The sequence below is a fragment of the Triturus cristatus genome, chromosome 1_2 (genome assembly GCF_964204655.1).
Source record: "Triturus cristatus chromosome 1_2, aTriCri1.1, whole genome shotgun sequence".
Taxonomy (NCBI): Eukaryota; Metazoa; Chordata; class Amphibia; order Caudata; family Salamandridae; genus Triturus; species Triturus cristatus.
In genome coordinates, this window is record NC_140580.1 from 608,819,078 (window position 1) to 608,838,816 (window position 19,739).

The 19,739-nt window shown below is 43.9% G+C and overlaps 1 protein-coding gene across 13 annotated transcripts in view; it reads left to right on the forward strand.

Annotated features, from left to right (window-relative positions):
- Positions 1-19,739, forward strand: part of CCSER2 (coiled-coil serine rich protein 2) — a 574,371-nt gene that overhangs the window by 169,947 nt on the left and 384,685 nt on the right. For 7 of the 13 annotated variants that reach the window (XM_085607239.1, XM_085607272.1, XM_085607183.1 and 4 more), the window contains one exon: positions 17,136-17,341. In XM_085607239.1, coding sequence (XP_085463365.1) covers positions 17,136-17,341 — 206 coding nt within the window. The remainder of the gene's footprint in view (positions 1-17,135; positions 17,342-19,739) is intronic. The other 6 variants (XM_085607201.1, XM_085607229.1, XM_085607255.1 and 3 more) reach the window with 1 other exon arrangement.

The window sequence follows — 19,739 nt, forward strand, 5'->3', positions numbered from 1 at the left end:
CCTGTTCTTGGCAGTTCTTGAGACCATGAACAAGGATCTACTAACTTACTCTGGTTTGCATGAGCACATAGGGTCCCAACAGGCCCATATAAGGCAAGCACTAGACCACCCCCAACCATCATTACCAAGTTTCAGGATTTCAACATTAAAGAAGGAATGCTCACCATTGCTTTAGAGTGTCTGAGATTTACCGTGCCAGGGGATATTATTTCTCTATTTTTCAGGATTTGGCTTGGAAGACTGCTTTTAGGATGCGAGAAATTAGGGTTCAAATTCCCAGGTTTAAGGCTCTTTCCATACCAGTTTCCTTTACAAGTGGCTCCTCCCTATAAAATTAATTGGAAAGGGTCCTTTGTCTTGTCATATTCACTGAACCCACACAGGCGAGGAGATTCCTGCATGTTGAATGCACTACACACACTGATTACTTATTTGATTACATTTTGATTTGACTCTTTTGATTTTGCTGCATGCTAAAGAGGACCTAATGACTGTAGAAGGGCACAGGGAAGATGTACTCCTTTTTTAAGGTTTTTTTGGGAATGGGATATGCTACTCCAGTATTGATTGGATGTTAGGTGTGACATCTCAACAGTTTGGATGGTCTCCATCCTCTAACAGTGCCAAGCTGGGGGTTCCTTAGAGACCTAGGGGAGGGTTGGGAATGAAGATGAGGGAGGGAAGGAAATGGGGGGTGGTGAATGGGGATGAAAGGTGGCTGGGAGTAAACCAAAAAAGAGAGTAAATGTATATCTAAAGTCTGGAAATCAGGAAACAGCTGATGGAGTATATATGAGTAGCAAGAAATTAGAGATGGGGAATTGGTTAATATTCTATCATGGAAAATGAGAAGTGGGAGAAAGAAGACTAAGGTTTTTTTCAGAAGCTTCCCAAATTAAACCCAATATCCTAGCCCTGCAGGAGACCCATCTCACAAAAAGGAGACTGATATTCATAATACATCTTAAATGCTGCAGAGGTTATACTGTACTCAGAATCGATGATAAAGTTAGAGCTACATACTGCTCAGGCCAAAGGGGAGTCTCTATTGTTACTTTCAATTAGACATTTAGAGTTGCACAATCTAATTCAGACCAGGAGGGTAGGTGCGTAATTGGGGAAGTAGGCGATTATGAAAGAAATAGCCACTTTGTTTTGGTTAACATATATGCACCCAATAATCAGAATACCCAGTTTTTCACCAATATGATGCTAGAATTAAGCAATATTATTCTACCTATTATTATGGTTGGGGATTTCAATTGCATATTGAGCCCTGTAGCTGACACTACTAACACCTCCCACATAGCACATATGACTAGAACTAGGACCAGTATACTGGATATGATGCACACTTTGAATTTGTTTGATTTATGGAGGGAGAAAAATCCGCGTAGTCATAGCTTCACTTTTTTTCCAGGCCCCACAGACCATACTCTTGGATAGATTTTTGTCTAATTTGTATTTTAATTGTTTCCTCCTATATAACTGAAATGGTGCATCTTTTACATTCCGGCCATGCAACCATTATGCTGAAATGGGGAGGCATTTGCCTCACCAATACAAACCCGCGCCACACCTATTTTCAGAAATGCATATTAGATTGCTCTGACTACACTCAATATTAACGTACACTAACGCAGGAATTTATATCGATCAAACAAGGATCAGCTCACCCTTTTGTGGTTTGGGGTACCACGAAAGCTTTTATTAGAGGTGTATCACAATCTTTCATTTCCCAGCTTCTAAAAGCAGATACCGAAAAATAGAGCTCTGCTAAGGTACCGCTTAATAGCAACGCCATATCCCACAAATGATTTCTCTTTCTGAGGCAGCACATTAAACATGCCTAAAAATAATGGGATGGTGAGGCAGCATCACAGCACTTTGTTACCGTCCAGATTAATAGGAAAGCCTTTAAAATGCGAGCATGGGTCTGTGAGATAGGTGAGAAGTCAGGGAAGGTGTTGGCATGCATGAGTTGGTTCCACATTCTAAAAACAGTAATTATGCATTAAGGATTCAGAAGGGGCAGTTTCCACTCGATGCTCCGATATTCTGTCTGCTTTCTCCCCAAATGATTCTACACTATATCAGGAGCAATCAGAGGGCATTCTTGTGGATATTCAGGACTTCCTGAGCCACCTAGACTTTTCTAATTTAGATACTGTGGATAATGACATGCTTAGTGCAGTGTTTTCAGTAAAAGAAGTTTTAGGTATTATTTCCAATTTACTGTAGGGAAAAGCCTCGGGCTGGATTATATTCCATCTGAAATTGACTCTAGCCTCTATGATCACACCACTGTTGCTAGAGGTGCTAGGAGAAATCCGGAACACAGGCGCCACTCCATCCTCTTGGAATGAAGCCATAATCACAGTATTTTTGAAGAAAGACTATATCACTTCTTAACACCAATTCTAAGATATTCACAAAGCTTTTAGCTAACCGGATGAATAGGATTATCTCTGAGCTAACATCATCAGAACAACATGGCTTAATTCCTTGTAAGGATACAACCTCAAATACAAACTTTTATTGCTACACTGATAGATCTTGCTAAAACCTTGCAAGAACCACTGAACTTTATTCGAATAGATGCTTTGAAAGCATTTGATGGAATGTCTTGGAATTTTCTTTGGGAACTTCAAGGGCAGTTTATTATTAGACAAATCATTTTGTTAAATTGATTCAAGCTAGATATCAAGCCCTCAAGACTTGCATTAGTAAACAACAGGAGCTGACTCCTTATATTGCTATCACTCGCGGCACCCTACAATGTTGCCAGCTGTCTCCTGTCTTGTATGCTTTATACATGGGACAATACATAAGGCTCTTATGCAAGAATATTCTCCAAAGTCTGTACCTACTTTTGGCCTAACCTCTTGCTGCTCATGCAGATGATGTATTAGTATTTTCACACTGATCTGACTCAACAATTAATATTGTCTAACAAACCGTCCTTGAATTTGGAAATAACTCTGGATATAAATTGAATGTTCACAAGACACAGCTTATTTTGTTCGAAAAGGCTATTAGCCATGATTTTCATTTGACAGCTAGAGCTAGGTATCCCCATTGCTCCCACTATTAAATTGTGCTATCAATGTAACTATATTTCGCAATTACAAAGCAGTTCTCGCTAGATGGATGCACTTGCCTATTTCCCTTATGGACCAAATTCATTTAATTAAAATAAATATTTTCCCCAAAATTCTATATCTTTTTTGTGCACTAGCTCTGTACATTCCTCATAAATATTTTAAGCAATTAGATTCTATTATAACCAATTTATCTGGAAAGGCAAGGAAGAGCGGAGAGACAAAACATTTCTGATCCATCCAATATTTAAGGGTGGATGGGCACTTCCGTATTGGCGCCTCCATTACTGTGCCAGTTGGCTAATCGTATTAGATGGTTATACAGGTTTTTTCCAGATAACGGTCTCCAAGCCATCTCTACTATGAAAAATCCCTGTACTAGCAGGAGTAAATTTAACAGTGAGAGGTTTTTCAAGAAAGTCAGATTGAAGACTATTGCAGCCCTCAAAAAGGTCTGGACTAATGTGAGGAAGTTCTTGGGAATTCAGTTTTTTAACATGTACACCCTGCTATTGAACAATCCCGAATTACCAGATTGTTTTGCCTCTCCATATTTTGGTACCTGGAGCCAAGCCAAAGTCAGATACTTAGGAGATCTGGTAGATCAGCATGGGGTTAAGCCATTTTTTGTTGTACAGGTGGAATTTGCATACATCACAATGATTTTTTCAAATATTTACAGATTCGAAACTCTAATCAGTAGGACCATTAGTATAACAACCCCTTTGGTCCAGTCTGAATTTGCACAATTGATCTTTAGCAATCGCCAATCTTGTATCTCTTTTAGGTATAGATGTTTACTTCAGCACCTCTCAAGTGACTCAGCATTGTGAGCTGATAAGTGGTCTACTAGTTTAAATGAGTCTGTAGTGGAGCAAGAGTTGATTTAAAACCTTGCTCACTTCTACAGGGTTATTAAATCCACTAGACTTCGAGGCCAGGTTTATCGTACCGTATTTTATTTCTATAGCAGTCCGCTCAAACTTTGCAAGAGGTATAATGCACCTCCCTACTGCTCTCGCTGGTCAGTGGCAGCGCTTGAGAGCACTCACAAGTTTTCTACTTGCTACAAATGTAGGGAATTTTGGTCTTTTATTTTTGCGCAAATAGCCACTATGCAGTATAAAGGGTCGTCGTCATTCAATTACGAAAATGATTTTGCTGTGTATAGGAGTAGTATATTGGGTCTTCTACTCTTTAACTACTGGAAGGCGATTATGTTTAGAAAATGGAAATGGAGAGGAATGGTGGAAGGAATATATGGAAGCATACAAATTGGTACTCCAGTTAGCTATAGATCGGAGATCAGTTGCTAGATTCTATTGTATTTGGGGCAATATGAGGGATTACTTGACCCTTTTATTATATGCTGAATGCACATCATGATTTATTCGCTATTGGTATAATTTATTGATTAATGTAATGAATTTGTTACCATGATTTATCTGATATCGGTATGATAGTTGTTTGATTTGATGTACTTGCTCTCAAGAATAAAATAAAAAAATATATTAATAAAAGGACGAATAATTCTGAAAAGCTTATCTTGGCAAGCGTTCCAAGATAAGTTTAAACCCTTTTTAGGGTCATGGGAAAACGGGCCCCAAACCATAAACCACTTTGAGTTAGTTGACTCCTGGTAGTGCAGCCACATGACTCTCCGGAGAGTGACGGTAGCTCTTCGCCTTGGTGATTGGGTACTTCCTTGTTTCCTGAAATGGGACTAGACATCGGTTGCCACTGCCGGGGATGGAAGCAACTCTGAAGAGCAACCGTGAAAAAGGTCCTTTGGCCCCAAACTGAAAGCGAGGAAAGCACAGAGGTTGAGAGTTATTGGGTGTGCAGCCACCTCCGCTCCATCCCTCTTGTTCTTGGTTGAGGAAGAAGGGTGTGGAGGATGCTAGACATCTGACTGATCATAAATACCTGAGTTGGAGTGTCTGTGTTTGTCAGTATTGGCTACTGGAAAATGCTTTGCCTGGGCGGCAACTTTGCTTGAGTCCTGTACATTTCTGTAGCTGGGATTTGTCTGAAAAAGAAACGTACGTTTCTTATTTCCTTTGTGTTTAGAGGTTGACTCTTGGAGGCGATTTCAGTGGTTTTACTGGGAGAAGGGACCTTCAGGAATAGCTAAATACTTTATGGTTTGCTAGTGCTATGGCCTATTGGATAGAATGTTGTATAGGTATCTATTGCAGCTGTTAGGCACTCATCAATATATAATCTGCTGCCTCCTAACGGTACTCCTCATAATATGGATGGTGCATAAATTCCTGGAAGCCGTTTTGCTAATTAGTCTGAACAAGGTCCCTCTGTCTCCCTCTGCTCTAACCAAAGTTCATATACTTCTCACTTTCGAACACCTGAAGAGAAAATAGGGTATTTTGTCCAACAGTGCTTGAATTGTCTACAGAGGTGGATTGTTCCAGGGTGAGAACACTCACCAGAAAAACATACTGCAATACGTTGCAAGGGAGAGCAGCTCCAAGGGGGTAGAAACTTGGGTAAATGTTTGCAACCCCTAAGAATCGTCTGGTGCTTGGCGTGTATTTTAGGCAGTAGCGTATAGCAGGGGGTTGCTAAAGAGCTTAGGTGCAAAGTCGAAGTGCCCAGAATTGTGTTGGTCATGAAATGGCAATCACTGTGGAAATTGGAGTGTAAGCCACATGATCATGATTGTCACTGCAGAAACACTGCTCAGCTAAGGACTTGCGGGCACAAGGGTCCTTGGAGGAGTCCAGAGTGTGAACAGCAGAATTCAGGAGTTGAAAAAGATGAGCTTAGCTTGCTTGCAGAGGAGCAAAAAAAGACTGTCAAGATGGTGGCCGTGGTTCATGAGGACTGTTTGGAATATGGTGATTGGCTCTTTTACATTCTGTGATTTTAAAAAAAGGTCAAAGCCTACCAGACAGTGCAATTGCCTGGTTGCGAAAGATCTCTTGTGGACATTCTGAAAGCTTCCCTGGGAAATTCATTCCATCCATTGCTTACTGTTGGCTTTGCGCTTTGTAGCTCACCTTTGGTTGCTTTGCCCCTCCAATGGAGCGTAGCCTGTTTACCACCCTTCCGACTAGCTCCTTCTATTCTTCCATGAGGGCTCCCTTTCTGGGAACTTTATTTTCTTTTTCATGAGGCATTTAAGGAGGGTAGATGTGTTTTCATTTGTTTCCTGTATGCTAGTTCACAGCAGCAAACTGCTGAATTCCTTTGAAATGGTTTCCTACCTCCTTTCTGCTTGACTGTATCTACTTATCTCTGTACTAGCAGGTACGTGTGAGGAACAATGCTCGAAGAGCTTGTTTATTTTGGTCAAGTCTCTTTACTAATAGCATATCTCAAACCATCCTCTTCCTCAGTTTCATGCCCATGCCATAGGCACTGGGAGTGGGGACTGCTGAAACACCCCCAAAATAACCATGCTGGAGTTAAGTGAATGAACAATACAAGCCTTTACATTTTGTTTTTATCTGATCACATTTGCTATGCATTCAAAGGCAGGTTACATGTTAGGCTCTGTCTCCCAGGGAGCTTGGTGTTTACTCTTTTTATCCACTACAAAGTGAGAGGATTTATGTGCCTATCTTGCTGGGGATGGGAATGCAAAAAGGCTGTAGGCTAGATATTATATTATTTTTTCTAGCACACATCAAAATGTAAATGTCTACAAATGAACTGTACAAATATTTCCGATATCGGAATTAAGAAAACACAAATGAAACACATTTTCTGTATTTCTGAAGTGTGGTGGTAACAAATATTTCTGATGGACACATCTGCCTGTGGATTCCTCACCTTTCGAATTACCCCATGTGCAGCATTCCACAGAAACTTTCCTCCATAGCTCTCCCACGTCGACAAGGATGTCACAATGGAATGGCTCTGCACGTGACTCTGCGTGACGTCATCGTAGCCATTAGAAGACCTCGTGCTGACGTCAGTTCCCTTTTTACCACGCTGTCGACGCGTAATGCATTTTTTCACAGGGTTCTCCATTTCTGGGAGTTTCTTTATTGCATGTTACATGTAATTGTAGCAGTGATCATGGATACCCAGAAGAAGTCTGGTTTTAAGCCATGCAGGGAATGTGGGGGTCATATGTCGATTACTGACCCCATGAGGATTTTTTATGGTTTCTTTTTGTCAGACAACAATGTCACGGGGTGTTTGCCATGCAGGCGCATGAACCCTGAAGCCTTAAAGGAGAGGGAGGCCAAGCTATTTATGGCCAAGGCGAAAAGCACACACCCGCCCGCCTGAGAATTTAGTTGTCCAAACATCATGCTCCTCTAAACAGTCTGCAGGCTCTTTCCCATCCACGCCTGCAGATGGAGAAACCAAAAGTATGGAGCAATGGGCAAGGAAAGTGTTTTCTCCGGCTAGTATGGCTCTGGAATCAACAAATGCGATATGCCTGCTGGGTCGCTATATCCATGCTTTGATGACTCTGCAAGAGAGGTGCTCCCTAAGCTTCCGAAGGATGTTCAGGGCCATTTCGCAGAAGTACTCTGATACCCAAGCTGCGGCCTGTCAGGTCATTCAATCAGGACTTGATACTGTGTATCCTGTCACCAGAGTAATGGGTTCCTCGGTTGCAACCAGGAGGCACTCCTAGCTAAAAGGGGGTGGGGGGGGGGGGTGGAGCGGGGGTCTGGGTTTTCACCGATGGTCCTATTGGACTTGCCTTTTGGTGGCTCTCGTCATTTTGGTGCCAAAGCGGACTCAGCGCTACAGCGCTTTCTTTATAGTAGAGCCACAGCGAGATCCTTGGTTCGCCAGACACAGCCCAGGGGCTTTGGGTACCACAGATTTTGCGGTTTTGGCAGGACTTCATCCTTTTGAGCCAAACCACAACAGCAGTCACAACAGCAGCAAGAGGCGAACCCTCTGTATAGGTCATACAGAGGAAGAGGTAGAGGTCATATGAGAGGTACAGCTCGGCAGCAAGTCTCCTCCTCCTCTTCTATTGCCCCTCCAATTAGAACCACAGGGAAGCAGCTCTAGCTCCTCCATCCTAGAGTATGTTGGTCGCATGGGAGGACGGGTGTCCCATTTTCTATGAAATTGGAAGTCTGTTACTTCAGATATCTGAGTGTTGGATCTCATGGAGAATGGGTATGCCCTTCCCTTCTGGGAGTTTCCCCCTCCTTTCCCCCTCACAAGGGTTGGTGCTCAGAGGAGCACCTGTTGATACTGCAACAGGAAGTTCTATCTTTGCTACAGAAAGGTGCTATAGAGGTGGTTCCGGAGCAGGTAAGGGGTCAGGGATGCTACTCTCGGTACTTCCTATTCCCAAAAGGATGGCCGGTTAAGGCTAATCCTAGACCTCGCAGGAAAAGTTCAAGATATTGACCTTAGCTTAGGCTTTTCTCACGTTACAGCAGGAAGACTGGATGGTGTTGATCGATTTACAGGATGTGTATTTTCACATTTCCATCCTGGCGTCGCACCGGAAGTATCTCCATTTTACAGTGGGATCACAACACCACCAGTTTGCGGTCCTTCCGTTAGGTTTTACTTCAACACCTCGGTTCTTCACAAACGTGATGAGGGTGGTAACAGCACATCTCGGAAGGTCGATGAATCCTGTTTTCCCCTAACTGGACGTCTGGCTGCTCAAGGCAAAGTCGCTCAAGGCAAAGTCACCATCTGTTGTTCGACTTAGGTTTTTCGATAAATGTACCCAAATCTCACCTGGTGCTCTCTCAGCCCACCCTGGTTATAGGGGCAGTACTGGACACTATGGTGAGTTGTGCCTTCTCACCTCCGCATAGGATTCAAGACATCCATGGCCAACCATGCACGCTGGCACTGGAGTGGCTCCAGTGGTGCCTCCGCAGGCAGTGGTTTTAGCACCACAGATATCTCAAGGAGGTGGTCAGAATCTCCAGAGTCACAGCAGTGGGGCTGTTATGGTGGAGTGTTTCGGAAAACCTGTCTCAAGGAAAACCGTTTCAACCTCCTTCTCCGTTGGCCACAGTGATAACGGATGCCTCCACTCTAGGGTGGGGAGCTCATCTGGGGGATCTGGAGATCAAAGGCCTTTTGTCTCCAGAGGAAAGATTGTTTCACGTTAATTTTCTGGAATTGCAGGCGATACATTTGGCTCTCCAGGCCTTTAGACCTTCCCTTCACGGTCAGTCAGTTCAGGTCCTGACGGACAACACTACTGCAATGTGGTACATCAACAAACTGGGAGGAGTAGGGTCCTATCGTCTCTGCAGAGATGCTCTGCGACTCTGGTCCTGGGCTCAGGACCATCAGATTTGCGTGATTGCGAATCATCTGGCCGGAGTGCAGAATCTACATGCGGACAGTCTTATTTCGCAGTACTCGGCTGATCATGAGTGGCGTCTCCATCCGGAGGTGGTCCATCGAATTTTCAGAATGTGGGGTTTCCTCAGTTGGACCGGTTTGCCACTCAGGATAAGGCGCACTGGCTGTCGTTCTGCAGTCTCCAGTATCTGATGTGGGGATCTTTGAGGGACACGTTTCCGTTAGATTGGGGCTCAGAGCTTCTTTACCTGTTTCCTCCCATACCCTTGATTCCTTGGGTTCTGAGAAAGGTTCGCCAAGGCCCGGACCCAAGTCATATTGAGCCCCACGTATTGGCCAAGAAGGGTGTGGTACAGAGACTTCCTTTACCTCTCATCGCACCCTCCACTTTGTCTCCCTCTTAGGGCAGACCTCTTTTGGCAGTCGCAGGGAAAGGTTCTTCAAGCCCACCTCCAGAGCCTGTACCTTCATGCCTGGAGATTGAACGTGACAACCTGAGTTCTTTCTCTCTCCCGCCTGATGTGGTGGATGTTATTTTATCGGCCAGAAGGCACTCCGCCAAAACTGTCTATTCTGGTAAGTTTGTTAAGTGGTGTGGCAAGGGATCGATTGATCATTTGCAGTCCCATTTATCTGATATTTTGAGATTCTCTCTTTCCTTGGCTCAACAGGATTGTGCTGTGGCTACTGTTAAAGGCTACTTGTCTGCTTTTCTTTGTTTACCAGATCAACCCTCTTTGTTTGAATCTCCCATAGTTATGAGATTCATTAAGGGTCTTACCAATATGTTTCCTCCTACTCCCTTTATCATGCCTCAGTGGGATTTGGTTCTCACTTTCTTGATGGGGTCTCCCTTTGAACCATTGCATAGTTGTCCCTTGCGGTGCTTAGTATTTAAGACAATATTTCTGATTGCAATCACTTCTGCTAGGAGGGTGAGTGAGCTGCAGGCGCTTAGCTCCAAGCCTTCATTTACCTCATTTCACTCGGATATGATGGCTCTTAGGACCAGAGCTCCCTTCCTGCCTAAGGTGGTCACTCCGTTCCACCCAGGGCAATCTGTCACTCTACCCACTTTCTGTCCTCCCCCTCACCCTTCTAAGGATTAGGAGAAACTTCACCGCCTGGACACTAAGAGGGCAGTCAGCTTTTACCTGGACATGACTAAAGACATCCGGTTGGATGACCAACTCTTTATTGGCTATGTGGGCAAGATGAAGGGCAAGGCTGTCCAGATGTATCATTCTCTGCATCAAGATCTGTTATGTCTTGGCCAAGAAGGAGCCTCCTGAAGGTATTCAAGCTCATTCCACCGGAGTGAAGTCTTCTTCGACTTTAGCTAGAGGTTTCACTGTTGTAGACATTGCAAGGTGGCAACTTGGGCATCCCTCCACGATTTTGTGTTACTTACCTTCGGTAACGCTTTTTCTGGTGGATACTGTATCTGCCTGTGGATTCCTCAATGACCCACCTGCCTCCCCGTTGCCTGCCTGTTTATACCGAAAAAAATGTAACATGTAATTTATGTATTTTATTATTGTAATAATGTGATTCTGGTAACTAGGAAATGTCTATATTTTAGAATTTTCTGTTTTAATTGGTTGAGTATACATGTTTATACTTGTCGAAATATTGTCAGTTCACCCGCTCGTCTCGAAGGCACGGAAAAAATAGGTGGAACTGACAGCACGCCGACGAGGTCTTCTTATGGCTCTGATGACCTCACGCGGAGTCGTGTACAGAGCTGTTCCATTGTGGCGTCTTCATAAACGTGGGAGAGCTATGGAGAAAGGTTTCCGTTGAATGCTGTGCATGGGTAATTCAAAAGGTGGGGGATCCACAGGCAGATACTGTATCCACCAGAAAAAGTGTTTCTGAAGGTAAGTAAGTTGTTCTTTACTAGGATTAAAACAAATCAATACACTAGGTGATGCAATTTCCACACATTGTTTGTGCACTGTATAGTTTTAACAATAAAACTGTATGTATGTGCAAATGTAATGATCATTTAAATTGAAAATATGTTGTAATGGCAGTGAGCTACCACATGCATATTCCACTCTATTCCACTGTGTGTGCTCTACTCCATTGTACATCCCCCACTCTATGCCCCACACTCTACCCCTCTCCCCTCCATGCCCCTCCATGCCGCTCCCCTCCCCCTCCATGCCACTCCCCTCCCCCTCCATGCCACTCCCCTCCCCCTCCATGCCACTCCCCTCCTCCTCCATGCCACTCCCCTCCTCCTCCATGCCACTCCCCTCCTCTCCTCTCCACGTCACTCTACTCAACTCCACTCTTCTCTAATATGCTCCACTCCCCCTTGTTACACTGTGCTCCACGACACTACGCTACTCCACTCTGCTCCCCTCCACACCACTGTACGTCACTTCTCTCTATTCCACTACTCCACTCTGCCATACCACTCTACTCCACTCTATACACCTCTAGACTCCTCCACTCTGCGCCGCTCCACTCTGCGCCACTCCTATTATTACAGTCTACTCCATTCTGCGCCACTCCTAATATTCCAGTCTACTCCACTCTCCTCCACGCCAATAACTTTTAGCCATGCTGAACAGCAATCACGTTGGTGCTCAACATGGCTAAAACATATTGCATATAGCCTGAACCTCAGTATGCTGACGTTCCTTTGTTTCAGCACTTTAGTATGCAGATCTGGAGCTCCTACTTTTTCTTGTCAGTTAGTAAACTTTTATTTTCTCTTCACAAGAGAACATTTCCCTCCTCAAACTACAGGGTTTAATAAAGCCTGTGGGAACTGCCGCGAACAAATATCTATGATGGATGCCCATGAGGAGTCTCTGTAGTGTTCAGGGTCGGGCCACAACTCCAGGTTGCACAAGGAGTGTGCCCTGATGCATCTGAAGACAATCCAGAAACACAAAGCCAAGCTGTACCTCTCCAAGCACAGCAGGGAGTCGCATAAGGACTGCTCGAAGTCAAGGACTCAGACCCATTCCTGCTCTCGACCCGGTACTACGACATGTCATGGGCCAGGTCTTTGGGCAAGTCAGTATCCAAAAAGAAGCACAAGAAGTCCAAGTGGGCTTCTTCTCAGCCTTACCTCTCAGTCTGAGAAGCCAAAAGGATGTGAAAGGTGCCCTGTGGGCTTGTTACTGGTTCTCTACCGAGGCGCTAATTCTGGTGTTAATTTTGATACACCACGAATTCCAGAATCCATCAGCAATGTCACAACGGATTGAGGTGTTTCAAGAGGGCATGCTCCACACTTTTGGCACCCTACTGGCTCCCTGTAGCCCACCTACCAGTCCCATCATGAGTGAAAAATTTCCTAGCTATCGCAAATAAAAGTTTCTATTCTATTAAGGACGCAGAGGCGAGGATTTGGCTGTAACTTTCTCCGTTTATTACTCCAGCAGCATTATCAAAACACAATAACAAACTACATTTCCCACGATGCACAGGGAAATAGAAATTGAAAAAGGTCCAACAGTATTGTTCAATCCTGAGACAGGGTGTCCCATAACTTCCCCTGAGGACGCCCTATCCTCCTCTTTCTTCCTGCGACCACATTGCTCATCGTTAGACAGCAAAGGAATCTTTGCATAGCTTAGACAGTAGGTGAGCCTACAATTTTATTTCTAGAAACATGGACTTAAATATTGATTAGCACTTATTGGTGATTGGTCAGGAGTGAAAGCAGGTAAAGTTATCTTTTTTTTAGATTGATCACTATGTGCATTTAGGAATATCACTCTGTGCCCAATAAAGAAGTTCCTCATGGCATAAGAGTTCATTCAATCATAGGTAAACTTGGGACATATGCACTACCAAGAGAATTTGATTTGTCAAGTGGCCACTCGGTCCTTGCTACCATGCGTTTATAAAGCACTTCAGACCGAACACTGTTGTGAGGAAGGAGTTAAAAGTTGCACAAGCAGCCCTACAAGGTTTTCTGCTAAATACCTTCTTTGGTTGGACTCAGTCCTAGCTCCTCTTATCTGATTCTGCTTTGAGAGATGTTTGACTTGAGTAATCTACTAATAGTATCAAGTACAAGAATAAGTTACTGGGGTTAGGTAATGTTCTTTTGACAGGAGATCCAACTTTCTGCACATCCCTCATAGTCCTCCCCACGCTTATCTTGCAAGCTCATATCACTCTTGGGTAACTTTCTTTCAGGCAAATATTTATTTGAATTTGTATATGTTTCTCTTTTTCTTTCCATCTCTGCCCATGAGATATGGAAAACTGTGCAACACAGTCATCATCCTTCTTTATTCGGTCCTCAAATGACCAAAAAAGGTACACAATATAATAAAATCACATAAAATACATACAAGACAGAACAAATCCATTATCATATAAAATCAATTGACACATGGCAGTAATAACTAAAACATATCATACAGGAGTAAAAATTCATACAATGGTTGAGGAGCACAGGTATATCAATCGCAGTATATAGGTTACAATCGCAAAACATATTTCTACGGATGGTACTGTTTGCAAAAACTCCATGACAACCCTGCATTGTCTGTAATTCGCTTTCTTCATAAAGGGTCAAATAAGCTCTTTCCTTAATGTAGAATAAAATTTACAGAAAAGGATCATTGTGCTTTGTGATACTTACTTGGCAGCAAACGTACTTTGCTTCGGGTACACTACAAGAAAATGTGCAGTATTCAGATGTAGTCGGATAAGAAAGAAACCGTGACGTAGGTTGCTAACCCAGGTCCAAAGTTGCTCAGTGCTGCAACTTGTGCGGATCTGAGCATACACAGCAACTGTAGGGATTTCTGCATCTTATAACTTTCTTTCCTCAGCACAATTAGTGAAGAATAATTTCATCAATAGTCTGGAAAAGCTGGAAGAAAAGGTTCGGGGATTCAAAAACAGCTCATCTAGGTCCAGCCAGTTATAGGTCTAATGTGTGTATATGCGATCCACTGAATTTTTACCTGTTTTCCAGTTGCAAACCGTGATCTAAGATTGTACCCTTTAATACAGTTTCTTCTTTGGACCAAATTTTCAGCTATAACAGAAGCGGTTGGAGCCTCACTGAGTCGCATACCTGCCCCAATCCGACTAACGCATGGCATATAAAGTTGCTGATGGACTTGGGGACTTCCAGCATCCTTTTACTAAGACTATTCGCTACCCTTTCCAGACCCTTTTGATTACAGAAGCCCCAAACACTAGCACCATATTAGGCAACCTGGCAACACTTAGCATTATAAATTATCAGCTTATTGGTTGACTTTCCACGTAGTTGGGCTGCAAAACACAAAAGTGCTTAAGTACTTCTAGCTAAAGCAGCTGCCCTGCCTGCTTTCAAATTGCCCCAACCCATCCTGTCATCAAATAATATTCCCAGATATGGATAAGACGGAACCTTTCTGATTTAAGCACAATTAACAAAAATAGGCATATTATCTCTTCTTTGGAATCCTAAGATCATTGTGTGTTTAAGATTGATTAGATTAACCAACAATTCAAAGCAACAGATGAACACACAAAACTGATCTAATAAAGGCTGCAATCCGTTGCAATTTGCGCTAATAAAACAATATCATTGGCATAGATTAAGGTCAGTTTACTAAGTTTGTCGACCGTATGGCAATCAACTCTAAATTTCTGTAGATGTTTTTCAAGGCTGTGAACATATAAAGAGAAGAGGAAGGGGACCAGTACGCACCCCTGGCGCACACCTCGATCGAGTTTGAAACTGATTGTTACTTCCCCTGCTGGCCCATGCTGGACACTGGCGGTTTCATCCAGGTGGAGTCCTCTTAAAAAGTTTGATACTGGGCTCGAACACCAGCTCCGTCATAATTGCCCAGAGTTTCGATCTGTAGACGGAGTTGAAGGCCGAGCTCAGATCCATAAAAGCTGCATACATTTTACCTTACTTTTGATATAGTATATTTCATAATTAGAAGGTAAACATTGGAACATTGCTCTACGGTCTTGAGGCCAACACAAAACCCAAACTGGAAATCCGAGAGCACATTATTTTCCTGTGCCCATGTTTGAGTCAATCTAATTGATCTAGCTCTGTTAGTGGTAGAAATCTGTTCATAGTGCTGATACAGTTGATGGTGCTTTGTGATGGCCAAAGAGGGTTGTTAACTGGCCTATTAAAAATAGCCCAATGGTAGAACATCAATGGCTGAATAGCTATGCACTTGAAAGCTGAGTCTGCTCAGGATTTCCTTTACCATGGCTCTGCTCCTGAAGTTAACAACTATACAGTTGTAGCTGTCAGATTTTGGAAGGTTGCCAACCCAGGAGACACTACTAACCTGATTGATCACATTATGCAATTTTCATGAACCGTACGCCTTTCTATTAAGGCAGTGCACAACCTTGTTTAGCAGCTGGTCGTAGTTTTCAAGGGTAGCTGGGTTCATCGGAATAACACATTTAAAACCTAGCACAGACAGCGTGGCCTGTGGAGGTAGCTGGAGAGTTTAAAGACCCAAAGAAGGTGGTGCTAGTAACTAGTCCTAATTTATGAGAGCTGCCTTGTGGCTGATCCTTTCTCCGGGGTGCTCCTGGACTGGGCTTTGTTGGATTGGCTAAAGTTGCAAAAAGGGCATAAGAGAAGGTGGAAAATCTCTCTGTGCGATGGCAAAACCCCATCCGTTCTATTGTCTGCACTTACATCCTTAGTCAGAGGCCTAAGGGGATGGTCGTTGTAATATTTACTCAGAATATGCGCCTCAAGTGAATCCAGCCTGCCCATTACACATTACAGTGAAAATACACTTCAAGAAAATATCCTCTAGACATGTGATTTAAGTAACTATGTCCAGCAATGTCATCCCATGCCCTGCTGTAGTTGGCACAGCCCCCTCAGTTATCGGGCAAGCGTCCTGAGCGTCTTTTCCTTTCCTGCACTGGGTGCGCTTCTTTTTGGACTGGGGTGACTAACAGTATGAGTCCGGTGGGTTGAGTATTACCGGTACATCATTGTGCGCAGCATCTAGGGTAGTACATTGATCTAACAGTTACCGTGCACGGGTTTCTCCCCCTAGTGCCTGACTGCTGCAATGGAGTGTTAGAGTTGCCACTCGTTTCTGCAGATCACTAGGCTCTGTCACAATGCCTTTTTCAGAAAGAGATTTTGTAGCAATACAGAGCTGCTCTTCAACAGAACCAATATCCTTATCAAGTACTCCCATAGCATTTGTTAACTATGATTTTATGGTACCTGCCCAGGAGTTCTCCCTTGCAGTAGTAGATTTTATCTTCCCCATAATGGCGTCATTGCACACTAATCAGACAAAAATACAATGCAGTTGGAGAAGTGCAGAAAGAATTGCCAAAGGAACTTACTGCACAACAGGCATGAAACTGAAGACCACAGCTGGGGGGCCCAGCCGAGCCTCTTCCAGGGTATGACGGGCGAGGGTGATCCCAATTTTTGCACGGGCACGTCCCACGCCACAGGAAAAGCAAGGCCCATTTGCACGCCTGTGCAGTGTTGTGGCGGTCACACCTCCTCCCATGAAAGCTAAGAGGGCTGGGGGACATAGTCCCATCCCAGCCTGTGCAGGGAAGTCAATAGAGGCATGGAAAAGCAAGGTGCTTTTAAGCACCAGTGCAGCTTTTTAGAAGTTCATTGTACTTTTAGCAATGCCATAAATATCTACGAAGATTCTAAATTTACAATTATATGCACCATTGATGTTCTCATCTGTATTTGTCTTTTATGCTTATTTTTGAGTATGTTGGCAGCTTGTGAATCGATATCTTCTCTGTTTCTTTAAGCAGTACGGGATAAAAATGAAAGCTCCGAAAGCACATTTGATATCATTCCGATATCCCCAGATATGGATTACAGAGAGGGATCCTCGTTGGAGCTTTCCCCTTCTGACAGCTCAGACGGAACATACATGTGGGATGAAGAGGGCTTGGAACCCATTGGGAGTGTCCACCCTTGTGGAAGCTACGAGTCTTCAGAAATGAACAGCATAGTAAGTACTTGGGTATTATACCTATCCTTAGGAAACACAATTGATTGTATGGATTACATTGCTTAACTCCTTTGGAATGTGAATGTAGTGCTAATGCTGGTAACACCTTAGTTATTCATAGGCTGACTTAGACAGTGACTGCTATGAACTAGTAATGTAACATAGTTCCATACTCTAACATTGGATGCATCATTCTTTTCTTGGTCCTGAAAGTAGACCTGATATGCTGCTTGATATAAACCAGTAGTAGGTGAAAAGAACACCTGCAAGTGTGCTTCATGGTTCTAGAGGTAGAATTTCACATGTAGAAGATTTCTTCTCATCAGGTTATGGGATAATGCCATTTCATAGGCTTTTATAGAAGTTTGAAGATAATAGTAACATGGATGCTTGTATGTATCTTGGTGTGTTTCTCGGTTTAAAGCAAATATTTATATACATTTACGCCTTAACTACTGCCCTTCCTCCAGTAAGTGCTGTGCCCTTCTTTGGCTATTTGAGAGAGTTTACGCTTAGGGCTCCATCAAATTTTTCTACACAGGGTCTCCACGGCAAATGTGCGTTCTTAATTTAGTTTTTACAACATCTTGGGGTTTCTGAAGTTACCCAGGGTTTGTGGACTACCATGGAGGGTAACAGAGAAAATAGGCAAAATATAGCTAGATTTAGAGGTTTTGTTTTTGTTGGGGGGGAGGGAGTGTAGGAAAAAAGTGTTCTGGATAAGTGTCTGTTTCCCCCCCCCCCCCCATAAAAATGGCATCAATGAATGGTTTGCTGTGCTAAAGTTACCATCGTCTCACTTTTCAGGAACAGGCAGAGCTGAATTTAAAGAAAATCAACATTTTTTTTACTTTTGGTATTTACAAAAGAGCTAGCCCATATTTTTCCTATTGTTGTGCTCCTAACCTCTTTCCAATTTGTTGTGGAAACCAGTGTGAAAACCATGGGTGATCCAGGAAAGCCGTAGATTTATGAAAAGTTGCAAATATTCCGAATTCGGCAAGGGGTCATATACCTAGATCCCTCAAGGTTTTCCCAAAGAAACTAACTATTGAAATAAAGAAATATTCAAAATGAGTAGGAAAAACCAGTCATTTGCGACTACGTTTTCATTTGAACTTTTTGTCATGATGGCAGATTTACAAAAGCAATTTACCATTATGTCCACTAGACCCTTCTAGTTGTGAGGATATATAAGGTTGGTAGGTTCTCCAAGAACCCAAAGTGTACCCATAGCCAACAATTGAACTGCACCGTATAATGTTTTTTCTTTGTGTACAAAGTAGAGACCAAATTCATATTGTGAAATATGTAGAGTAAAAAATGGGTATCAAGGAAACCTATGTATTTCTGAAATGGGCACAAGATAGTTTGGAAATTTGTGGGTATCCTTTCTAGCACATAGTTTAAGGGTATTTTTCAAAATGTATTATTTCTTACACGCTGGATTGTAACGGACTAGACGCCGTGCCGGGATTTCACGCTGATTGCTGACTGCCGATTGTGAGGCTCTGAGGGCGAGGAAGGACGCCGAAATTGCTGCTTCTTGCTCCTGGCGCTGTGCTGTGCCCGGAGTCCACGGCAGGCAGGCTGTGCGGAGCAGAGTGGGTGCAAGGCGGCGAGGCAGGCAGCAGGGCCAAGTTGGTGCAGCATCTGCGTGAGTTGGCGCCGTGCCCCTTGCGCCCCTCTTGCCCTGAGACTTCAGCATTAAACTATAGACTCGCACAGCCTTCCACAGCCTACCACGGCCATGGCAGATGGTATGGCGATGTGAGCAGCTCCACAGGACCAGTGGTGAGCAGCGGTGAGGCAGGACAAAGAGGTGAGTCAGAGGAGCCCAAAAGGTGGTTCACTGCTTGCTCCCAACCCGCTGCTATCCGGCCAAAAGCAAAAGGGAAGACAGAGGTGAAACTGAGCAGGTCAGCTGCACGAGAACCAGTGCGCAGGGGAGGGATGATCACTGCACATCCTTGCTCACCTCATTCAGCCCCAGATTGCTGACTGCGCCCACACAGCCCACACCTACGTCACTCGGGAAGCATTGGAGGCATCGGACGCCGTTGCCGCTAGATTGACGTCTTTCGCGCATGCGCATATGCATGCGCGCACCCGAGGATCACGTTGAGGATCACGCCGAGCCGGCTCCTGGGCCACTGAATTTAACGCCGATGTATGGGGGCCCAAGGTGCCCAGCGGAAGGCCAGAGGGAGATGCAGGCGAGGGCCGGGTGGTGAAACAGGAGCTTAGGAGCTTACTGACGAAGTCTGTGAAGCCCTGCACCGGGAGAAGAAATCTCAAATCCCACAAAACGCGGGCCTTAGGAGGTCTGACGGTACTAGCAGATTTTAGAGCTGGTGACAGCACCTCATTAACAGGAGAGCAGCAAGGGGCTGGGAGA